The sequence below is a fragment of the Danio rerio genome, chromosome 8 (genome assembly GCF_049306965.1).
Source record: "Danio rerio strain Tuebingen ecotype United States chromosome 8, GRCz12tu, whole genome shotgun sequence".
Classification (NCBI taxonomy): Eukaryota; Metazoa; Chordata; class Actinopteri; order Cypriniformes; family Danionidae; genus Danio; species Danio rerio.
In genome coordinates this window covers 59,992,501-60,009,712 of record NC_133183.1, presented here as the reverse complement: position 1 = coordinate 60,009,712, position 17,212 = coordinate 59,992,501, and the positions used below count along the sequence as shown (strand labels likewise).

Here is a 17,212-nt window from a genome sequence, read left to right as displayed (position 1 = left end):
GCAATAAATATATAGCGGCAAAACAAAATATCGCAATATCACATTTTTCCAATTTGGTGCAGCCCTAATTTGATGCATTATTTTTTAATCTGAATCTGAATGAAAGCCTAAATTAATTGTGTTTATTAAATAAAGCTTTATAGATTATTGTTTATAGATGCAGAGTTGTATAGATTATTTTTATGACGAACATTTTGGTTGCTTAAACTTTCAACGGATGAAGAAAAATGATGAGAGAATACTAGAACTATCTACATCTGTATTTTCAAAGATGAACGAACGTTGAGAACAGCAAGAGTAAACGAACGATGACAGAAACGTCATATTTGGGTGAACTATCCATTTAAATAAATGATAAGGAATTTACAGGAATTGGCCCTAATATATCTAAGCTGCATGTGTTTGTCAGTTGTTGAAGCTCAAACATACATCTTTTCTATGTCTCCCGGAGCCTTTCTGTTCATAACAACTGACAAATCTACTCTGAGTAAAAATCTATTTCTGGAGAACAAGACGAGCTCTATTCTGAAAGAGAGAGGAGTCCGTTGTGTATTCACAAACAGCTCAGACACAGAAAAATCCTCACATTGCCAGAGGAGCAAGTTAGTCAAACCTCATGTTTCGTTCATTGGGAATGAAAGATTTCTTACTGGGTTTGGAGTGCAGCTTTAGCTCACTCTTGACTGGTCATCATCCTACAAGAACGAAAAACTCCAAAAGCCGTGGAACTCGCTGCATAGATGACATCTTAAAAAGCCAGCATACAAAAACACATTCAACTTTCAACTACTACCGCTAAAGCTATTAAGAGCAGTGTTTCTCAGCCACGTTCATGGAGGACCACTAGATCTGCACATCTTCCATGTCCCTTTAACCAAAAACAACATATTCAGATCATCAGCTCATTAGCAGAGACTGAAAGAGCTGTAATGCGTGTGACAGACAAAGGAGACATCCTTCAGTTTTGTCAATCGGTGAAGTCTGTTCCTCGCCATTGTCAGCACTTGCTTGCGCATTGATGGATTTGCACTTCAATGTTTGGACTTTCAGTGAAATTTAATCCACACTGAACTGAACTAAAAACTCTGAAAACTGGACTGACACAGTTAACACTTCTGAAACGCTAGCTGGCAATAGGTTATGTTCCTCTGCGTCAAATTTCTTCGCAGATGTTTCGTTTTCATGAAGCTCAAAGTAGCTCAAACTCGCTCATTCAGAGGCGGGAACCGGCTGACGTGCAACGGCTTTAATCATAAACACAAAACAAAAGTTTTAATTTGAAGCTAATAATCACAGAACTTCTATGTTAAGCTGCTTTGACACAACCTACATTGTAAAAGCCCTATAGAAATAAAGATGAATTGAATGGAACCCAAAACACGCAGTGCTGGTGATTGTGGTTGAGAAACACTGATCTAGATTGCATTAGTGCTTTAGTGTGATGAATTCGGTTTAAATTAGTATCCAATTTTTGTCTCTTTGGAAATAAAATATTAATAGTAGATCATTTTAAAGCATAGGTCTCAAATTCAATTCCTGGAGGGCCGCAGCTCGGCACAGTTTAGCTCCAACCCTAATCACAGCTGGTCCAAATAATCAAGACTATTGAAGACTACTAAGCAGGTGCAGGTTGGAGGTGGTTGGAGCTAAACTGTGCAGAGCTGCGGCACTCCAGGAATTGAGTTTGAGACCACTGTCTTAAAGTGTAAAATAACATTTTTGCAAAAATGCAAATTGTGCGTAAACTAGCCTTTGGACTTTTGTCCGAGTATTTCGCAGTTAACGGAATCCGAATAAAATGCTTGTCCATCAAGTTGTACTGTAGAATAAATCAGACTAAATATACGCTGCTTTCCCTGACTTTGAAATTCACAAACTAAAACCCCTCGTTACAAAACACATTCGAAATTATTAGCAGAAATTTGCGTCCGATATTTAAATAGTTAATAATAGCCGGGCAGCTTTTCCATAATAACAAGAATCATAAAAAAAACAAACGCTCATTATTGTGCAACAATTCAAAAAATATCTTACAAAATGATTCCAATAAAAATAATTCAAGCGATAAAAGTAAAACTGGAAATGAAACGTCCAGAAAACCCAACAATTAAAATAAAAACGTCCTACCTCATGGGTCAGTTTAATCGTCGAGAAGATGGTGGGTTTGCATATATAAATATAAACGCGCGCTCGATCATAAATACGTATGAGAATACAAACAAGACATCATTCTGTTACGAAGAGTTCTGTAGTGTGCATCCGTCCGTACATTCCTGTAACAACATGAAACTCATTTAATAAATTAATACAAACAGCCACCGGAGTGTCGACGATTACATGAGAAATCAATCTATGTTCCTCATGGAGATGAAATTGGAATGGATAGAGCCTCATGTAGGGCTGGTTTTGTGGGAAACTTCCTGATCGTGCGACTCGTGTTGAGTCAGAAAGTACTTGAAGAACTCATAGACGGACCAGGCGATGGCTGTAGACGGCATCTGATAGATGACTCTGGCCTGGATGCCTTTGAAAAACGCGGGTACGCCTCCTAGTCGGTAAACCGTCCTGAGTGCGTTCACCATGCCTGAGAGATGGCCGCTAACATGTGCGGAGCTCAGAGCCACGTTTTCCTGCGTGTTCAGCAGCGTTTTGCAGACGTCCAGCGGAGTGGTGACTGCAGCAGACACGGCTCCTGCTGCAGCTCCGGATATGATGTGCGTTTCGGGCCGGTACTGGCGATGGGGGTTGAAGTGTTCCTGCATGAATTCATAGGTGATGAAATGAACGGCCTGGAAGGGGATGTTCATGGTGAGCTGAGTGCTGTAGCTGCGGTAGAAAGCAGCCAGTCCTTCTTTACGGCTGACCATCAGCACGCAGTCGTATAGGCTGCGGTATGGAGAGTTGTACATCTGCATCCGCTGCTTCACCACTGCAAGAGACACACAAAAAATGACCGGATGTAAGCATAGTACCTTAAAGGGCACCTATTAGGGGTGTAACAGATCATGGTTGATCTGTGATTCGTACAAATCACACCCACAGATTAATACATTGTTTTGACTTGTAGATTAATCCTAATATTTGTAACGATCGCAGAGAGTTCGCCTCTAGCATTTAGGCTTTCCTGTAAAATATAATGATGGCGGAAGTACTTGAGGTGGGTTATTTGGGACGTGGTTATATGGGACTTAGGTTATTAGAGGTGTTTTCTGTCACTACTTGTTTAGTCTGCATTAATGATTTCAGTGTAAGCTGCACGATCAATGTACGCGACGGGATCATCCGCATGTCTAGCAGGTATGTAAGGTTTCTATACCATGCAGTTGACCAGCCAAACATTAAAGCGCAATTTGCAGCGATCGCCGGTGTTCCCAATGTAATCGGAGTAATTGACTGCACGCACATTGCTATAAAGACGCCATCTAAGATAAATTTGCATATGTGAATCGGTAACGGCAGCTGAAATGCCGGTGACACTGTCTTGAAATAAGAGCTGAGGGGTGCTGCTATACCGCCCAAACAAAGTGTTCTTCTAATACAGGGGTCACCAACATTGTGCCCGCGGGCGAGGACCACATGTGTTGCCCGCAGGCCTGTTCTAAAAATAGCTCACCATAGCGCCACTTACCAGTAAGCTCCATCTAATATAGAAGTAATCATTTAAAAATGTTAATATTTCCAAAGATATATAAAAATAGTGTTGCACATTGATGCATTAAATACAGGGTATTTCCTACCCTGTTAAATCATTGTTGAAATTTGTTATTTGAAAAGTGTTTATCAAACTGGTAGCCCTCCACATTGATCGGTACCCAAGAAGTAGCTCTCAGTTTCATAAAGGTTGGTGACCCCTGCTCTAATACATCCGTGTCTCCCACAGACACAGATACTACTCCAGACAGTAAAGTGTTGCCCTCAATGGGTGTTAATTCAGCATCGCCTGTTCCCCCGCCTTTTAGGTCCACACTTTGACGGTGCACCGCTGTTCTCCTCTTAACCTGCACCATTACATCTGCACCATTTCTTTTTTAATTCGTTCACAGTGTGATGTTCAGATCCCCCTGCGTTAACCGCGTCAGCTAAACTCTCCCACTCAATTTTTTTTCTTTTGTTATTAACTACGGAGGACAAACTTGCAAATAACACAGTTTTTCTCTGGTCTACCTCCGATAGGAGCACCTCCAATTCACATTCTGTTTAAAGTTTCTCTTCTTGCTTGCTTCTTCGTTTGGTTTTGTCAAAGTAGAGTCATCACCATATTTATAAGGGGGAGGAGGCAGGGAGCCTTTTTATGTCGTGCACGTGCGCTCAGTTTCACGTTAATTCGGATGTACAAAGAGTATATGCGTGGGACTCCGCGTCCGCACTGTTTCATACATCTGACTTTTTTATTGCGTACGCACATTTACAGCTTTGTCTGTACGCAATGTTTTAGTATGAATTCAACGCAAGTCTTTGTAAATGCTAGCCCTAATGTTGGCCATAACTTGTTTTCCTGCAGGTCGTGTGGCCACAAACAGATATCAGAGGACCACAAATGAACACAGAGTAAATAATGTAAATATTAACATGAAAATAAGTTAAATTTAATATGCTAAATAGTTTGTGAATCCCTGGTTAAAATCTATTACTGGTGAAATCCAGACTTTTTTTAGCACACTGCAGTTTGCAAGTTATCTTGAATTTAATTTTTCTTTTCCTGAAAGCAGTATCAAAAGTGTAAGGTTCAGTATTGACAGTATTGAGAGTAGATGACAAATACCTTCAGCTGGGTTCATGACTGCATCATGGAGGACAGTAGCGACACTCCCTGCCACACCTGCAGCGAAACAGGAGAGGAAAATACTTTACATATCAAATCGCAACATGTGAAAGGAAAAAGAAACTAATATGCTTTGTTTACAATGTCGCTCCACTTTTCATTCAGTTTCACCAAAATGGAAGCCCACTGAAGACAAAAAGAACCCTGAAACAGTCACATTTGAAACACTCAACTCAAGTGTTGGTTTCTCTTAAATCAGTAGCTCTTAAATATAATTAAATAAATAAAAATTCAATAAAACATTAACAGAAAAAGTGAAAGGTATACAATTATCATTAGTTCCGACATTCATTTTTCCACGCCTAAATTAATTCCCGCCACGGCTACATTACAGCTTCTCGTTCAAAATCTTCAGTTGTAGCTGTTTTATTATTTTTTTAATAGCGGTTTTAATCGCATCTAAACATATTAAAATGTAAGTGATTTATAACAGCGCGAGCATTTCTGCAATCGTAGTAGTGCTGTGTGTTTTGTTTAACCCTAAGGTTACATGCTGTGCGATGCGTGATGCCAGCAAACACGGCGTAGCTTTCAGTTATGATGAACAAAGTTTCCATAATTCCATAAATCCGGCCCGAACTAATCGCGTGGAACGAGCACGCCGTTATTAATATTAGGAGGAAAATAAATATATTTTGACGCAGTTGGTAGCACTCTCTCCTCACAGCAAGAAGGTCGCTGGTTCGAGCCTCGGCTGGGTCAGTTGGCATTTCTGTGTGGAATTTGCATGTTCTCCCTGCATTTGCGTGGGTTTCCTCCGGGTGCTCTGGTTTCCCCCACAGGTCCAAAGACCTGTGGTACAGGTGAAGTGGGTAAGCTAAAATTGTCCGTAATGTATGAATGAGAATGTATGGGTGTTTCCCAGTGATGGGTTGCAGCTGAAAGGGTATCCGCTGCGTAAAAAAAAAAAAACATATGCTGGATAAGTTGGCGGTTCATTCAGCCGTGGTTACCCCAGATTATTGAAGTGACTAAGCCTAAAAGAAAGTGAATGAATGAATGACTAAATATAATTATGCTTTTCTGGAGTCAAACACTTTGTACAACGCTTGAACAAATTTTAAGACCTCGTAAAAACGCGATTAAGACTTTTATTACCTTTTAAGGGCCTTAATTTTCTCATCATTGATTTATCAACTTTTATTACTTTTAAGACCTTGCAGACACCCTGTCGTTACATAAACGCACTTAATCTCACTTCAGCAAAGTTTATTTGAGAGCACACAAGAAAATCTGCACTTAAGCAGCCTATATTTGAGAGCGAGCAAGAAGTTTTATGCGAGAACAGAGGAAATTGGCGCGCAGGCAAAGAGATTTGCATACTCGTATTACATAAATGCGATCTCAAAATACTGCACTCTCAGCATTTGTCATTGTTATAACGCCATAGGTAGTTGGAAGATCTGTGTAAAAGGCCTGCCCCCACAGCTGGAAAAAATCCTAAAAGAAACACTATAATGCTTTATTACCTGATTTTACTAAATCCTTATTACATCAAATGAGAATGGTCCCAAAGGTTGTATTTTAGCAAGCAAGCTACAAAAAAGTGAGTTTTGACTGGAAATTGTGCACGTATGTATATAAAACAAGATAATACATATAAAGTATACTTTTCCCAATTACTAAATCCAAACATAAAATGTTACCAAAATAAAAAAAAGAGAAATCTTTATTAAAATACTCAATAACAAATTAGGAAGTCTTCGCATAACTTTAAGCAATGATAATGCCAAAATAAAAAGCACTTTAATAAATACTAACAGGATATGCGGTTAAAGTCTGATTTTTTTTCTATTTTAAATATTTTCCGAATGATGTGCAACAGAGCAAGGAATTTTTAACAGTATTTCCAATAATATTTTTTCTTCTATAGAAAGTCTTAATTATTTTATATCAGCTGGAATAAAAGCAGTTTTACATTTTTTTTTAAACTACGTATTTTAAGGTCAATATTATTAGGTCAATATTATTACTATAGCACTATAGCAGTGGTTCCCAAAGTGGGGTTGCGGGTCAATAACAAGGGGTCGCTTGGTGATGTCAAAACTTAGTATCAATTTTAGGCCCCATTTACACGAACACGTTTTCGTTTTAAAACTGTTTTAGAACGAAAACGATCCAAATCCACACTGACGTTTCTGACAAGCTCACCATCTACACTACACCACTGAAAATACATGTCATGTGACCTCACACATGCTGTCATGTGCTGAAACCTGCTTCAGCGTATTCTCGAGTCTGAGCACACCTGCCCAGCTGAGAGCAGCTGAACGTCATCCAGGCCATCCCGAATCTGCCGCTGGATCTCACCTCTCTGTAGTTGCTAAATGCGATCTATAACTCATCTTAAATAGACTTATATCTGAGTCAGCCTTTTGAATCTATTAACGTGTTTTGGCTGAGAGCAAAGATAAGTTTATACCTATTATTTCATGCAACCACATACACGAATTCTGCATGTTTTTCCAGTATTTCCTATATTGTATAAACTTTATTGTACTTTATATTTTTATAATGATTATGGATTATTAAAATTATAGCTTACTGATTCTTATATTTTATAAGGCTATTTCGGGTATTTCAGCATGCACTTTCTATGATAACCTTTATTGTGTGCATATAGACTGACATTAAGCACAAACTGCTAAAACCACACAGTGAGCCTAATGTTTCATATTTTTCAATGAAAATGAAAGGAGGCAGTTATTAGACTCACTGGCAATGTTATTTTGGGGGTCACAGGCTGAAAAGTTTGGCAACCCATGATCTATAGAACAAACCACTGCTAAACAATGATTTACCCAATTACCCTAAACTTACCTAATTAACCTAGTTAGGCCTTTAAATGTCACTTTAAGCTAAATACTAGTATTTTAAGAAGTATCTAGTCAAATATTGTACTGTCCTCAGAGCAAAGACAAAGGAAATCAGTTATTGGAAATGAGTTAATAAAACTATTATGTTTAAAAAAACTTAGAGTTAAAGAGAAATTGGGGAAAAAAATATACAGAAGGGCTAATAATTCGGACTTCAACTGTATATGATGGATTTTCAATGAATGTTTCTTTTACCTTATTAGTAATTATTATCTATTCAGAATCAGCAAAACGTTCAATATCCAAAAACAGAAGCACTCCAATATATTCTAACATCTGTAATTGACTCAAAATCTTACCGTTAGCTATGTGGCTGTTGCCTCCATTTTGGATGACGTCACTAAGGCTACGCTTGATTCGCTCGTAGCAGGCGAAATAGAGAGCGTGTGCTGGACCGGCCCCCAAAACAGTGATATTGAGGCCCCTCAAGGGTCGAAGGAGACCCTCCGTCCGCACGATCCGCTTCAGCGCACCGTACACACTGCGGTACTGAGCCTTCGGGTCCGGCTGTAAACTCTGCATTCGTGTCTGTGGACAGAAAGAACAGGATTAAAGCAAAAATATTTCAACTCAATACTTATATATATAGCACTTTCTTTTAAAGGGGAGCGTCTTTGTGTACCAAGACCAGCAAAAAATAAGAAGTTGCCATTTTTTATACTCACATTCTGGCGTAACAGTCAAGGAACTTTGCTGCAGTACCATGGCTGCAGCAGGAGCATTGATATTATACAATGATTATTTTCAGGTGCTGTAATATCATTGCATCTTCTAGACGGGGGCTAATCAATTGCCGGTTAGAAGTTGTTTGTTCAGTCCTTCCAAATAGTGTGACCAAGACATCATAATTAAATTTGGTTTAGTCGAAAAACGGCCGCTATAGTTATGAAGTGACGTGCGTCTGTTCATTACAGCATGAGCTGCAGAGGCAGCGCAGAGCGTGATTCACCATAAGCGAGTGGTGCGGACAGCAGAAAACATTTGGATATGTTTTGTAGAAAATAGCTACAATGCACTGTGATCATTAATAGGGATGCAACGATTAGCTGATTTCACTATTAACTGCGCTTTAATTCGTAACAGTTAATTAATCGTAAAGGCTTCTCTAAGCCGCATTTCTGTTGCACACAAACGTTATGACAAGTTGTGCAACTAGTTTAAAGTTCCAAGTATGTACATCGAGGCTACTATGCACGCACACCGGGTTAAATAGCAGCAGCCGTTCCCATATCACGTTTTTTTCCGCTTGCAAGTTTGTTATTTCTAATGTAAGAATGACAATATGCGCGCACAAGCAAAGCAACGCATTAGTCTCTTTCCGGGCGCACGCAGTAGAAAATTACGAATTAGTAGAAAAAAACGACTTATTGTTAAAATGATTATGTACGCATGAATCCAGAGGATAACAACTGTTAATCTAAATAGCTACCTCCCTAATATAAAGCTTGTTGTTCTAAATTACATGAGACGTGATAACCAAGAAAGCATGATTATTCTTCAGACTATATCGTACAACTAAAATCTATAATGTAGCATCACTAATTGTTATGCTGTTTAAAACATAACATATGAATGTGTCTGAATGTAGAAGAAGCCTACTTCAGCAATGCACTGCTTTTGTTGTGCGAAATGCAATATTTTGAATGTTTGTAAACAAAAACAAAAGTCAATTAGACAATGCAGCTGTTTTAAAATACAATATATTAACATTTTAATGTAGAAAAAGCCAACGTGGGTGTCTTTATGAGCACAAATACAGCATACGGGCACTTATATGTAGTTGTGTCATCACTGATATAGCAAGTCATATATCTCCGGCCCTTCGTTTGGGATGCTTTTCATGAACCGGCCCTCATGCCAAACTAATTGAATAGCCCTGTACCAGAGTCATGCTACAGCAGTAAAGATCCTTGATTATTATGCCAAAATGAGAATATGGTTCCTTGCCATACCCATATCTGAATCAGCTATGGTTGTGTAATATGACAATATAGATTGTATGGACAAAATAAAACGTCTATAGTTTTATATTACACTCCTGTGTTTACGTCATGGTGATGCAAAATACATTGTTTAACACACACATTGTTTTAATACATGGCTGATCTGCAATCCTGCAGAGGAAAGTCTATTGTATTGCAGCACATGGTGTACAGATATCCATTAACAATAATGTTTATTAAAATAAATCTATTAAAAAAGACTACATCAAATCAGTTCTCGTTTTTACACAGAATGTAGTCTGAAATTGTGTGGGAAAACAGGCAATGTGTGTCCAAAAAATGTCTGATGTTGTATCAAATTCAACAAAACTAAAAAATTTCAAATCCCACTAAAAATAAGTCTTTTCTGACAAACAAAACACATGGTTAAATTGTTAACAAAAACTGGAAGGAAATACCCACGATTTGTAGGGAGAGATAGAGGCAGGCCGTCTTTCGGCTCACCCGGCATTACAGCTGAGTTATAAAAACATGCTTTGTTGAATGTGAATGATTTGGCAGGAATCATCATAACACACACAGACGGCAGGGCACAGACCACTGTTTAGCTGACTATCAGAATAAAGCCTGATTCACACACTGCATCTAACTCTGGCATTAAAAAACATCAGCGCTGTTTAAGTATGCTCTCAACAGCACTCAAATGTTAGCGGGAAATGTACATTTTAAAAATTACTGATTGATAATAGAAGTGTATCGTTTGAGCATCGATACTGCAATGTGTGTATCTGCAATAGTCACATCGCATGAGTAGCTTATTTACAAAAACTTTTAAGGTAAAGTTATATATATATATATATATATATATATATATATATATATATATATATATATATATATATATATATATATATATATATATATATATATATATATATATATATATATATATATGAGCAATTCCAGCGTTATGGATGTGACATTTGCAGTAAAAACTCAAAACATAATTTCACACAGAAAGTATATGTTGACATTGTATCAATTCAAAACTTCTGTTTATATTTTCCAAAATAGCTCACCACAGAGTTATGGTAGTAGAAAAATATCAATATGTAAACATGTTTTATATTTTAAATTAAGAAAATAAACATACGTTATGGATGTGACATAAAAAGTTTGCGAATTTACAATGGACAACAGATTATTTAGAAATTCTGACTGTTAAACTGCACAACCCAAAAGAAACAATGCTCATCAAACAGGAATGAATCGTCTCACTATAGAATTATAATGAATGATTTTATTTTATTTGACATTTTTGCATTTATGAAGAAAAAGTGTCGTTATGGATGTGACACATTTCCGTTATGGATGTGACAGCTGTGAAATAGCCACTTGTGTGATTTTGGCAAATTAAATATAATAGTTTGAAATACTGACAGATACATTTACAAGTATTTTCACAGTACTGTAAAATACTTGCTAACACAAAAAAATATAGATAAAACTAAATTATTTTTTATGGCAAGGTTGACATTTGCATGGAATTGCCCATATATATATATATATATATATATATATATATATATATATATATATATATATATATATATATATATATATATATATATATATATATATATATATATATATATATATATTTATTAATGCTGTCAAAATTAGTGTGTTAACGCATGCGATTAATTTGAAATAATTAACGCATAAAAAAAATTAACGCAATTAATGCAGTTGCAGTTTTTTTTATTTTACTGTTGTGGCCGTGGTGTGTTCAACATGCAAAGAAATATGGATAAGACCAGGGAAGCACTTTTTTAATTAAAGTTTCAGTAAAAAATACTTAATGTCGCATTACCAGGCTCTCCAGCATAGTTTCATCTAATTTCGTATGTTTCATTTTTAACTTTCGACATTTGTTTTAATGGAATTTGAAATGTCGCATGTCCAACGGAAAGAAAAACCTCCGCTTTTCGTGACTCGGTGGTCCTTATGAACCAGGTTTTTCCAATAAGCCTGTGATGGTTATATTTACCCATGATCGTCCTAAATCAACCAATATATGATATTCTAAAATACAGACATTTTTCAAAGCTGTACAGCTCTAGAAGTGCGATGATGAAGTAAAATAAGCATAAGCTTTTAAATGACCCAAAACATTTTTACTTTTTTTTCCCCATTATTCATTATTTTCCTCCATTAGCCCTTCAAATTCCAGCCAAACACTGGATAAACCAGAGTAAGCTGTTAGGGCTTACTTTGAACAAGATATCATTACAGCTAATCAAAAGGGTTCTTTAAAAGAGACCTACACAAACACCCGGATCTATTTTAATTGGCCCAAAACGATCATTATAAAATCTGTCATCAAACAGCAACTGGAGCATGCTGGCATAACAGATCTCACTGAAAACATTCATCAGATGTGGAAGAAAAACGCTGATCTTTTTCAGACTAATTTGAAGGCCCACAACATGGACAGCAATGTCTTTAAAATCAGAAGTATTTCAAGAATGCATTTCTGAGCATTCTGAAGGGTTTTAGTAAATCAAAGAACAACTAAATACACCACAGTAAGCCAATATGGTTTCCACAAATGAACTGAACAAAGCCCAATGGGTTTACTTCTTCTGAGACAAAACCAACTTCTTACATTGGGAGGAGAAAAAAACCCTTCAGAGTGGATTTCAACTTTGGAAGTTATGATTTTGACTTAGTAATTCATAATTTTGAGTTATGAATTTATAATTTCAACTTTGCTAAGTCATAATATAGACTTTATGGTATTTTTTATTATTTTTACCAAGTGGAAATGGGCTTCCATATCTATCCATGTATGCTTATCTTCACAAACTTTTCATATTTTTGTTAATATGCTTTCAAGGATTTCAGTGTATTAAGTTGTAATTTTTAACATGTTACCAATAAAAAAAACTTATTTTTTTTTAACCATATGACTAATTGGGTTTTCTGTATATTGTCTCCACTTATTGTAACTACTAGGGCTGCACGATATTGAAAAAAAAAAAAGTAACATTGCGATTTGCATTTGTTTTTATTCTGCAATATACACTCACCGGCCACTTTATTAGGTACACCTGTCCAGCTGCTTATCAACAAATTTCTAATCAGCCAATCACATGGCAGCAACTCAATGCATTTAGGCGTTTAGATATGGTCAAGACGATCTGCTGCAGTTCAAACCGAGCATCAGAATGGAAAAGAAAGGTGATTTAAGTTTGAACGTGGTATGGTTGTTGGTGCCAGACGGGCTGGTCTGAGTAATTCAGGAACTGCTAATCTACGGGGATTTTCATGCACAACCATCACTAGGGTTTACAGAGAATGGTTTGAAAAAGAGAAAATATCCAGTCAGCGGTAGTTCTGTGGGTGCAAATGCCTTGTTGATGCCAGAGATCAGAGGAGAATGGCCAGACTGGTTCCAGCTGATAGAAAGGCAACAGTAACTCAATAAGCACTCGTTACAACCGATGTCTGCAGAAGAGCATCTCTGAATGCAAAACAAGTCCAACCTTGAGGTGGATAGACTACAGTAGCAGAAGACTACACAGGGTGCCACTCCTGTCAGCTAAGAACAGGAAACTGAGGCTACAATTCACACAGATTCACCAAAATTGGACAATAGAAGATTGGAGAAACGTTGCCTGGTCTGATGATTCTCGATTTCTGCTGCGACATTCGGATGGTAGGATCAGAATTTGCCATCAACAAAATAAAGCATGGATCCATGCTGCCTTAGATCTACTGTTCAGGCTGGTGGTGGTGATATAATGGTGTGGGGGATATTTTCTTGGCACACTTTGGGCCCATTAGTACCAATTGAGCACCGTGTCAATGCCTCAACCTACCCAAGTATTGTTGCTGACCATGTCCATCCCTTTATAACCACAGTGTACCCATCTTTTGATGGCTACTTCCAGCAGGATAACGCATCATGTCATAAAGTGGAATCATCTCAGACTGGTTTCTTGAACATGACAATGAGTTCATTGTGCTCAAATGGCCTCCACAGTCACCAGAGCTCAATCCAATAGAGCAGCTTTGGGACGTGGTTGAATGGGAGATTCAAATCATGCAACTGTGATGCTATCATGTCAATATGCACCAAAACCTCTGAGGAATATTTTCAGTACCTTGTAGAATCTATGCATAGAAGAATTAAGGCAATTCTGAAAGCAAAAAAGGGGTCCAACTCGGTACTAGTAAGGTGTACCTAATAATGTGGCCGGTGAGTGTATATTGCAATATAAATAGAAAATACCTTCTGCCACTTTTCCAAATGATCAACTAGAAGTCAAGATATTATTTGTTGCTCTTACAACTGGGATCTACGACAAGACTTTTGTCAGGTAGTGTATAGTGCATCTGTTGCATCAGAGGTGACATTCCTGACAGGAGCGCTTGTCTGTATTGTACGCATGTGTTTATAATGGTCTGTTAATCTTCAACGTCCCGCCCTAAACGCAAGAGACACCGTTGTACCTTCACGCCCTCCTGCAAGTGTGAGATTACAAGCTCTGGCCGTCCCACCCATGTGGAGAGACTCAAACCGGCCCTCTGTCACACAGCGATTGATTGTTATGATCAATAGTCACTTAAAAGTCTTTAGTCTACATCATGTTTAGGTCAATCACTAAACGTTCGGTTATAATAATTTAGGGGAAAACCTTTTAGAAAAATCTGATCAAGAAGATTTGGCTGATCTGAGAGAGAATGGCAATGCTTGTATACCTTAAAATATTCCAGCATCCAATATGGAAAAATACTGATATATTATTATTGCACTGCAATCAAATACATTTCCCCAGCAATAAGAATTATAAAGTACAAACTACAGTGTGGGCCATTTATATGGATACACCTTCATAAAATGGGAATGGTTGGTGAGATTAACGTCCTGTTTGTGGCACATTAGTATATGCGAGGGGGCAAACTTTTCAAGATGGGTGGTGACCATGGTGGTCATTTTGAAGTCGGCCATGTTGGATCCAACTTTAGTTTTTTCAATAAGAAGAGGATCATGACACATCAAACTTATTGGGAATTTCACAAGAAAAACAATGGTGTGCTTGGTTTCAACATAACTTTAATCTTTCATGAGTTATTCCTGCCCACTTATAAAATGTGTTCAATGTGCTGCCCATTGTGATGGATTGTCAATGCAATCCTCTTCTCCCACTCTTCACACACTGATAGCAACACTGCAGGAGAAATGCCAGCACAGGCTTCTAGTATCCGTAGTGCACATCTTGTATCTTCACACCATAGACAAATTTTCTTCAGATGACCCCAAAGATAAAAGTCTAAGGGGGTCCGCTTGGGAGCCATTCAACTGGCCCACGACAACCAATCCACTTTTCAGGAAACTGTTCATCTAGGAATGCTCGGACCTGACACCCATAATGTGGTGGTGCACCATCTTGCTGGAAAAACTCAGGGAACGTGCCGGCTTCAGTGCATTAAGAGCGAAACACATCATCTGTAGCAATTAATCCAGTGGCCTTGAGGTTTCCATTGATGAAGAATGGCCCCGCTGTCTTTGTTGTCAATGGTGTGTGAAGATACAAGATGTGATGCACCTGAAACTACGGATACTGGAAGCCTGTGCTGGCATTTCTCCTGCGGTTTATTCTAGCCAAAATAAAACAAATACGACTTTTTCCAGAGGAAAAAATATTATCGGACATACTTTGAACATTTCCTTGCTCTGTTAAACATCATTTGGGAAATACATAAAAAATTAAATAAAAATCAAAGGGGGCCGAATAATTCTGACTTCAACTGTATATTTCATATTGCAGCCTCTTGCGGTTAGCTAATTGCAACGTTTCAAATTGATTTCAATTAATCACACAGCCCTAATGAGTTATAAATCTTCATAACTCCTAAACTGTCTAAATTGCGCACACGTATTGGGATCTTGTAGGAGACAATGTGGAACCTCAATGGCTAACCATTTTCATATTTTTTCTTACCCAGAAATACAGCCCTTCTGGTATGAAGTAGCGACTGAAATAATAAAGACAACTGGAGAAGAATTGGACTACTCATTTATTACATTATACCCCGAAACTGTTCCAACTATTGACAAATACTTAATTCAAATACTTTTGGTAAGTAGCAGAAAAGCCATCACTCGAAAATGCTTTGAGGTTGATCCTCCAACAAGCACTCAATGGATAGGAATTGTAAAGGAAATACACTGTATGGAAAGACTGACTTTTAACTTAAGAATTGATTCAAAAACAGTAAAACAAGTATTGGCAAAAACCGAGTATGTCATAAAAAACGTGATAATGTGCTGTAAATGTATGGTAACTTGATTTTGTAACTCCTATGACAACTGCTTTGTTCTTTGTTTTTTGCTTGTTTTTTTTCCTTCCTCTTTAGTCTTTTTTTCATAATAAAATTTAAAAAGAAAAAAGAAGAAAAAATTAAATAACGTGAGAAATAATATCTAGAGCAGTGTTTCTCAACTGGTGGGTCGCGACCCAAAAATGGGTGGCAGGAACATTTTCAATGGGTCGCGGAGTGTGTGGTCAAAAAAACAACAAAAGTTACATTTTTTACTTATTTTGCTTATACCGGACTTTTATTTTGAAATGCGTGCGCGACAACCCTACCATTTGACATGTGAAATTTAATTTAATTATTGCAACAAATATGTCGAAGCGCAAGTACGAGCCTGAATATGTAAAGTATGGATATATATAAAAAAGTCTTAAAGCCTCAGTGTCATATGTAGTTCGGTGCTCTCAAAAGAGAGAATGAAACCTTCTAAATTAAAATAACATTTAGAAACCAGAAAACTAGTTTTATTAACAGTTTATTATTAACAGTATTTGTCGTTTTTACTTTTTAATATTTCTATAATTTGATCCATTTTGCTAAATGACAGCAATAAAATAGTGTTCATTTGTAAGTCTTGGTGAATTTCTTATGATGTATCTGTCACTACTTGTTTATGTTAACAAATAAATACAAATACAGTATAATTCCTAAAACGGTCACACTTTACAATAAGGTTCATTAGTTAATGTTAATTATTGCATTTACTAACATGAACAAACAATGAACAACACATTTACTACAGTATTTGTTCATGTTAGTTAACGTTAGTTAATGAAAATACAGTAGTTCATTGTTAGTTCATGTTAACTCGTGGTGCATTAACTAATGTTAACAAGCATGGACTTGAATGTTAATAATGCATTAGTAAATGTTCAATTATGATTAATAAATGCTCTACATGTGTTGTTCATGATTAGTTCATGTTAGTAAATGAATGAACTAATAAACCTTATTGTAAAGTGTGACCCCCAAAACTGTATTATAGTTCCTAAAAATTTGGGTTGCAGCTTGATGGCAATGTAAAAATGTGGGTCCCATGGCCAAACCAGTTGAGAACCCCTGATCTAGAGGAAGAAGTCTGTTAAATAACAGAAAATGTCCTGGTCGTTTATTACAAAGTTTTTGTAGCGTAATATACAGCACCAAGCCAGACAATACATTACTTTAAACTATTAAATATATTC

At 37.1% G+C, this 17,212-nt stretch overlaps 1 protein-coding gene across 2 annotated transcripts in view; it reads right to left on the bottom strand.

Annotated features, from left to right (window-relative positions):
* slc25a37 (solute carrier family 25 member 37) overlaps positions 1-17,212 on the bottom strand; it is a 30,538-nt gene that overhangs the window by 1,689 nt on the left and 11,637 nt on the right. Inside the window, exons 2-5 of one of the 2 annotated variants that reach the window (XR_012383589.1) lie at positions 7,998-8,226; positions 4,763-4,819; positions 1,695-2,929; positions 1,339-1,550 (exon numbers count right to left, since the gene is read on the bottom strand). Coding sequence is in view for 1 of the 2 variants with exons in the window: in NM_001039971.2 (NP_001035060.1) it covers positions 2,391-2,929; positions 4,763-4,819; positions 7,998-8,226 (825 nt within the window). In the remaining variant the exon portion in view is untranslated. 2 annotated transcript variants of the gene reach the window in all.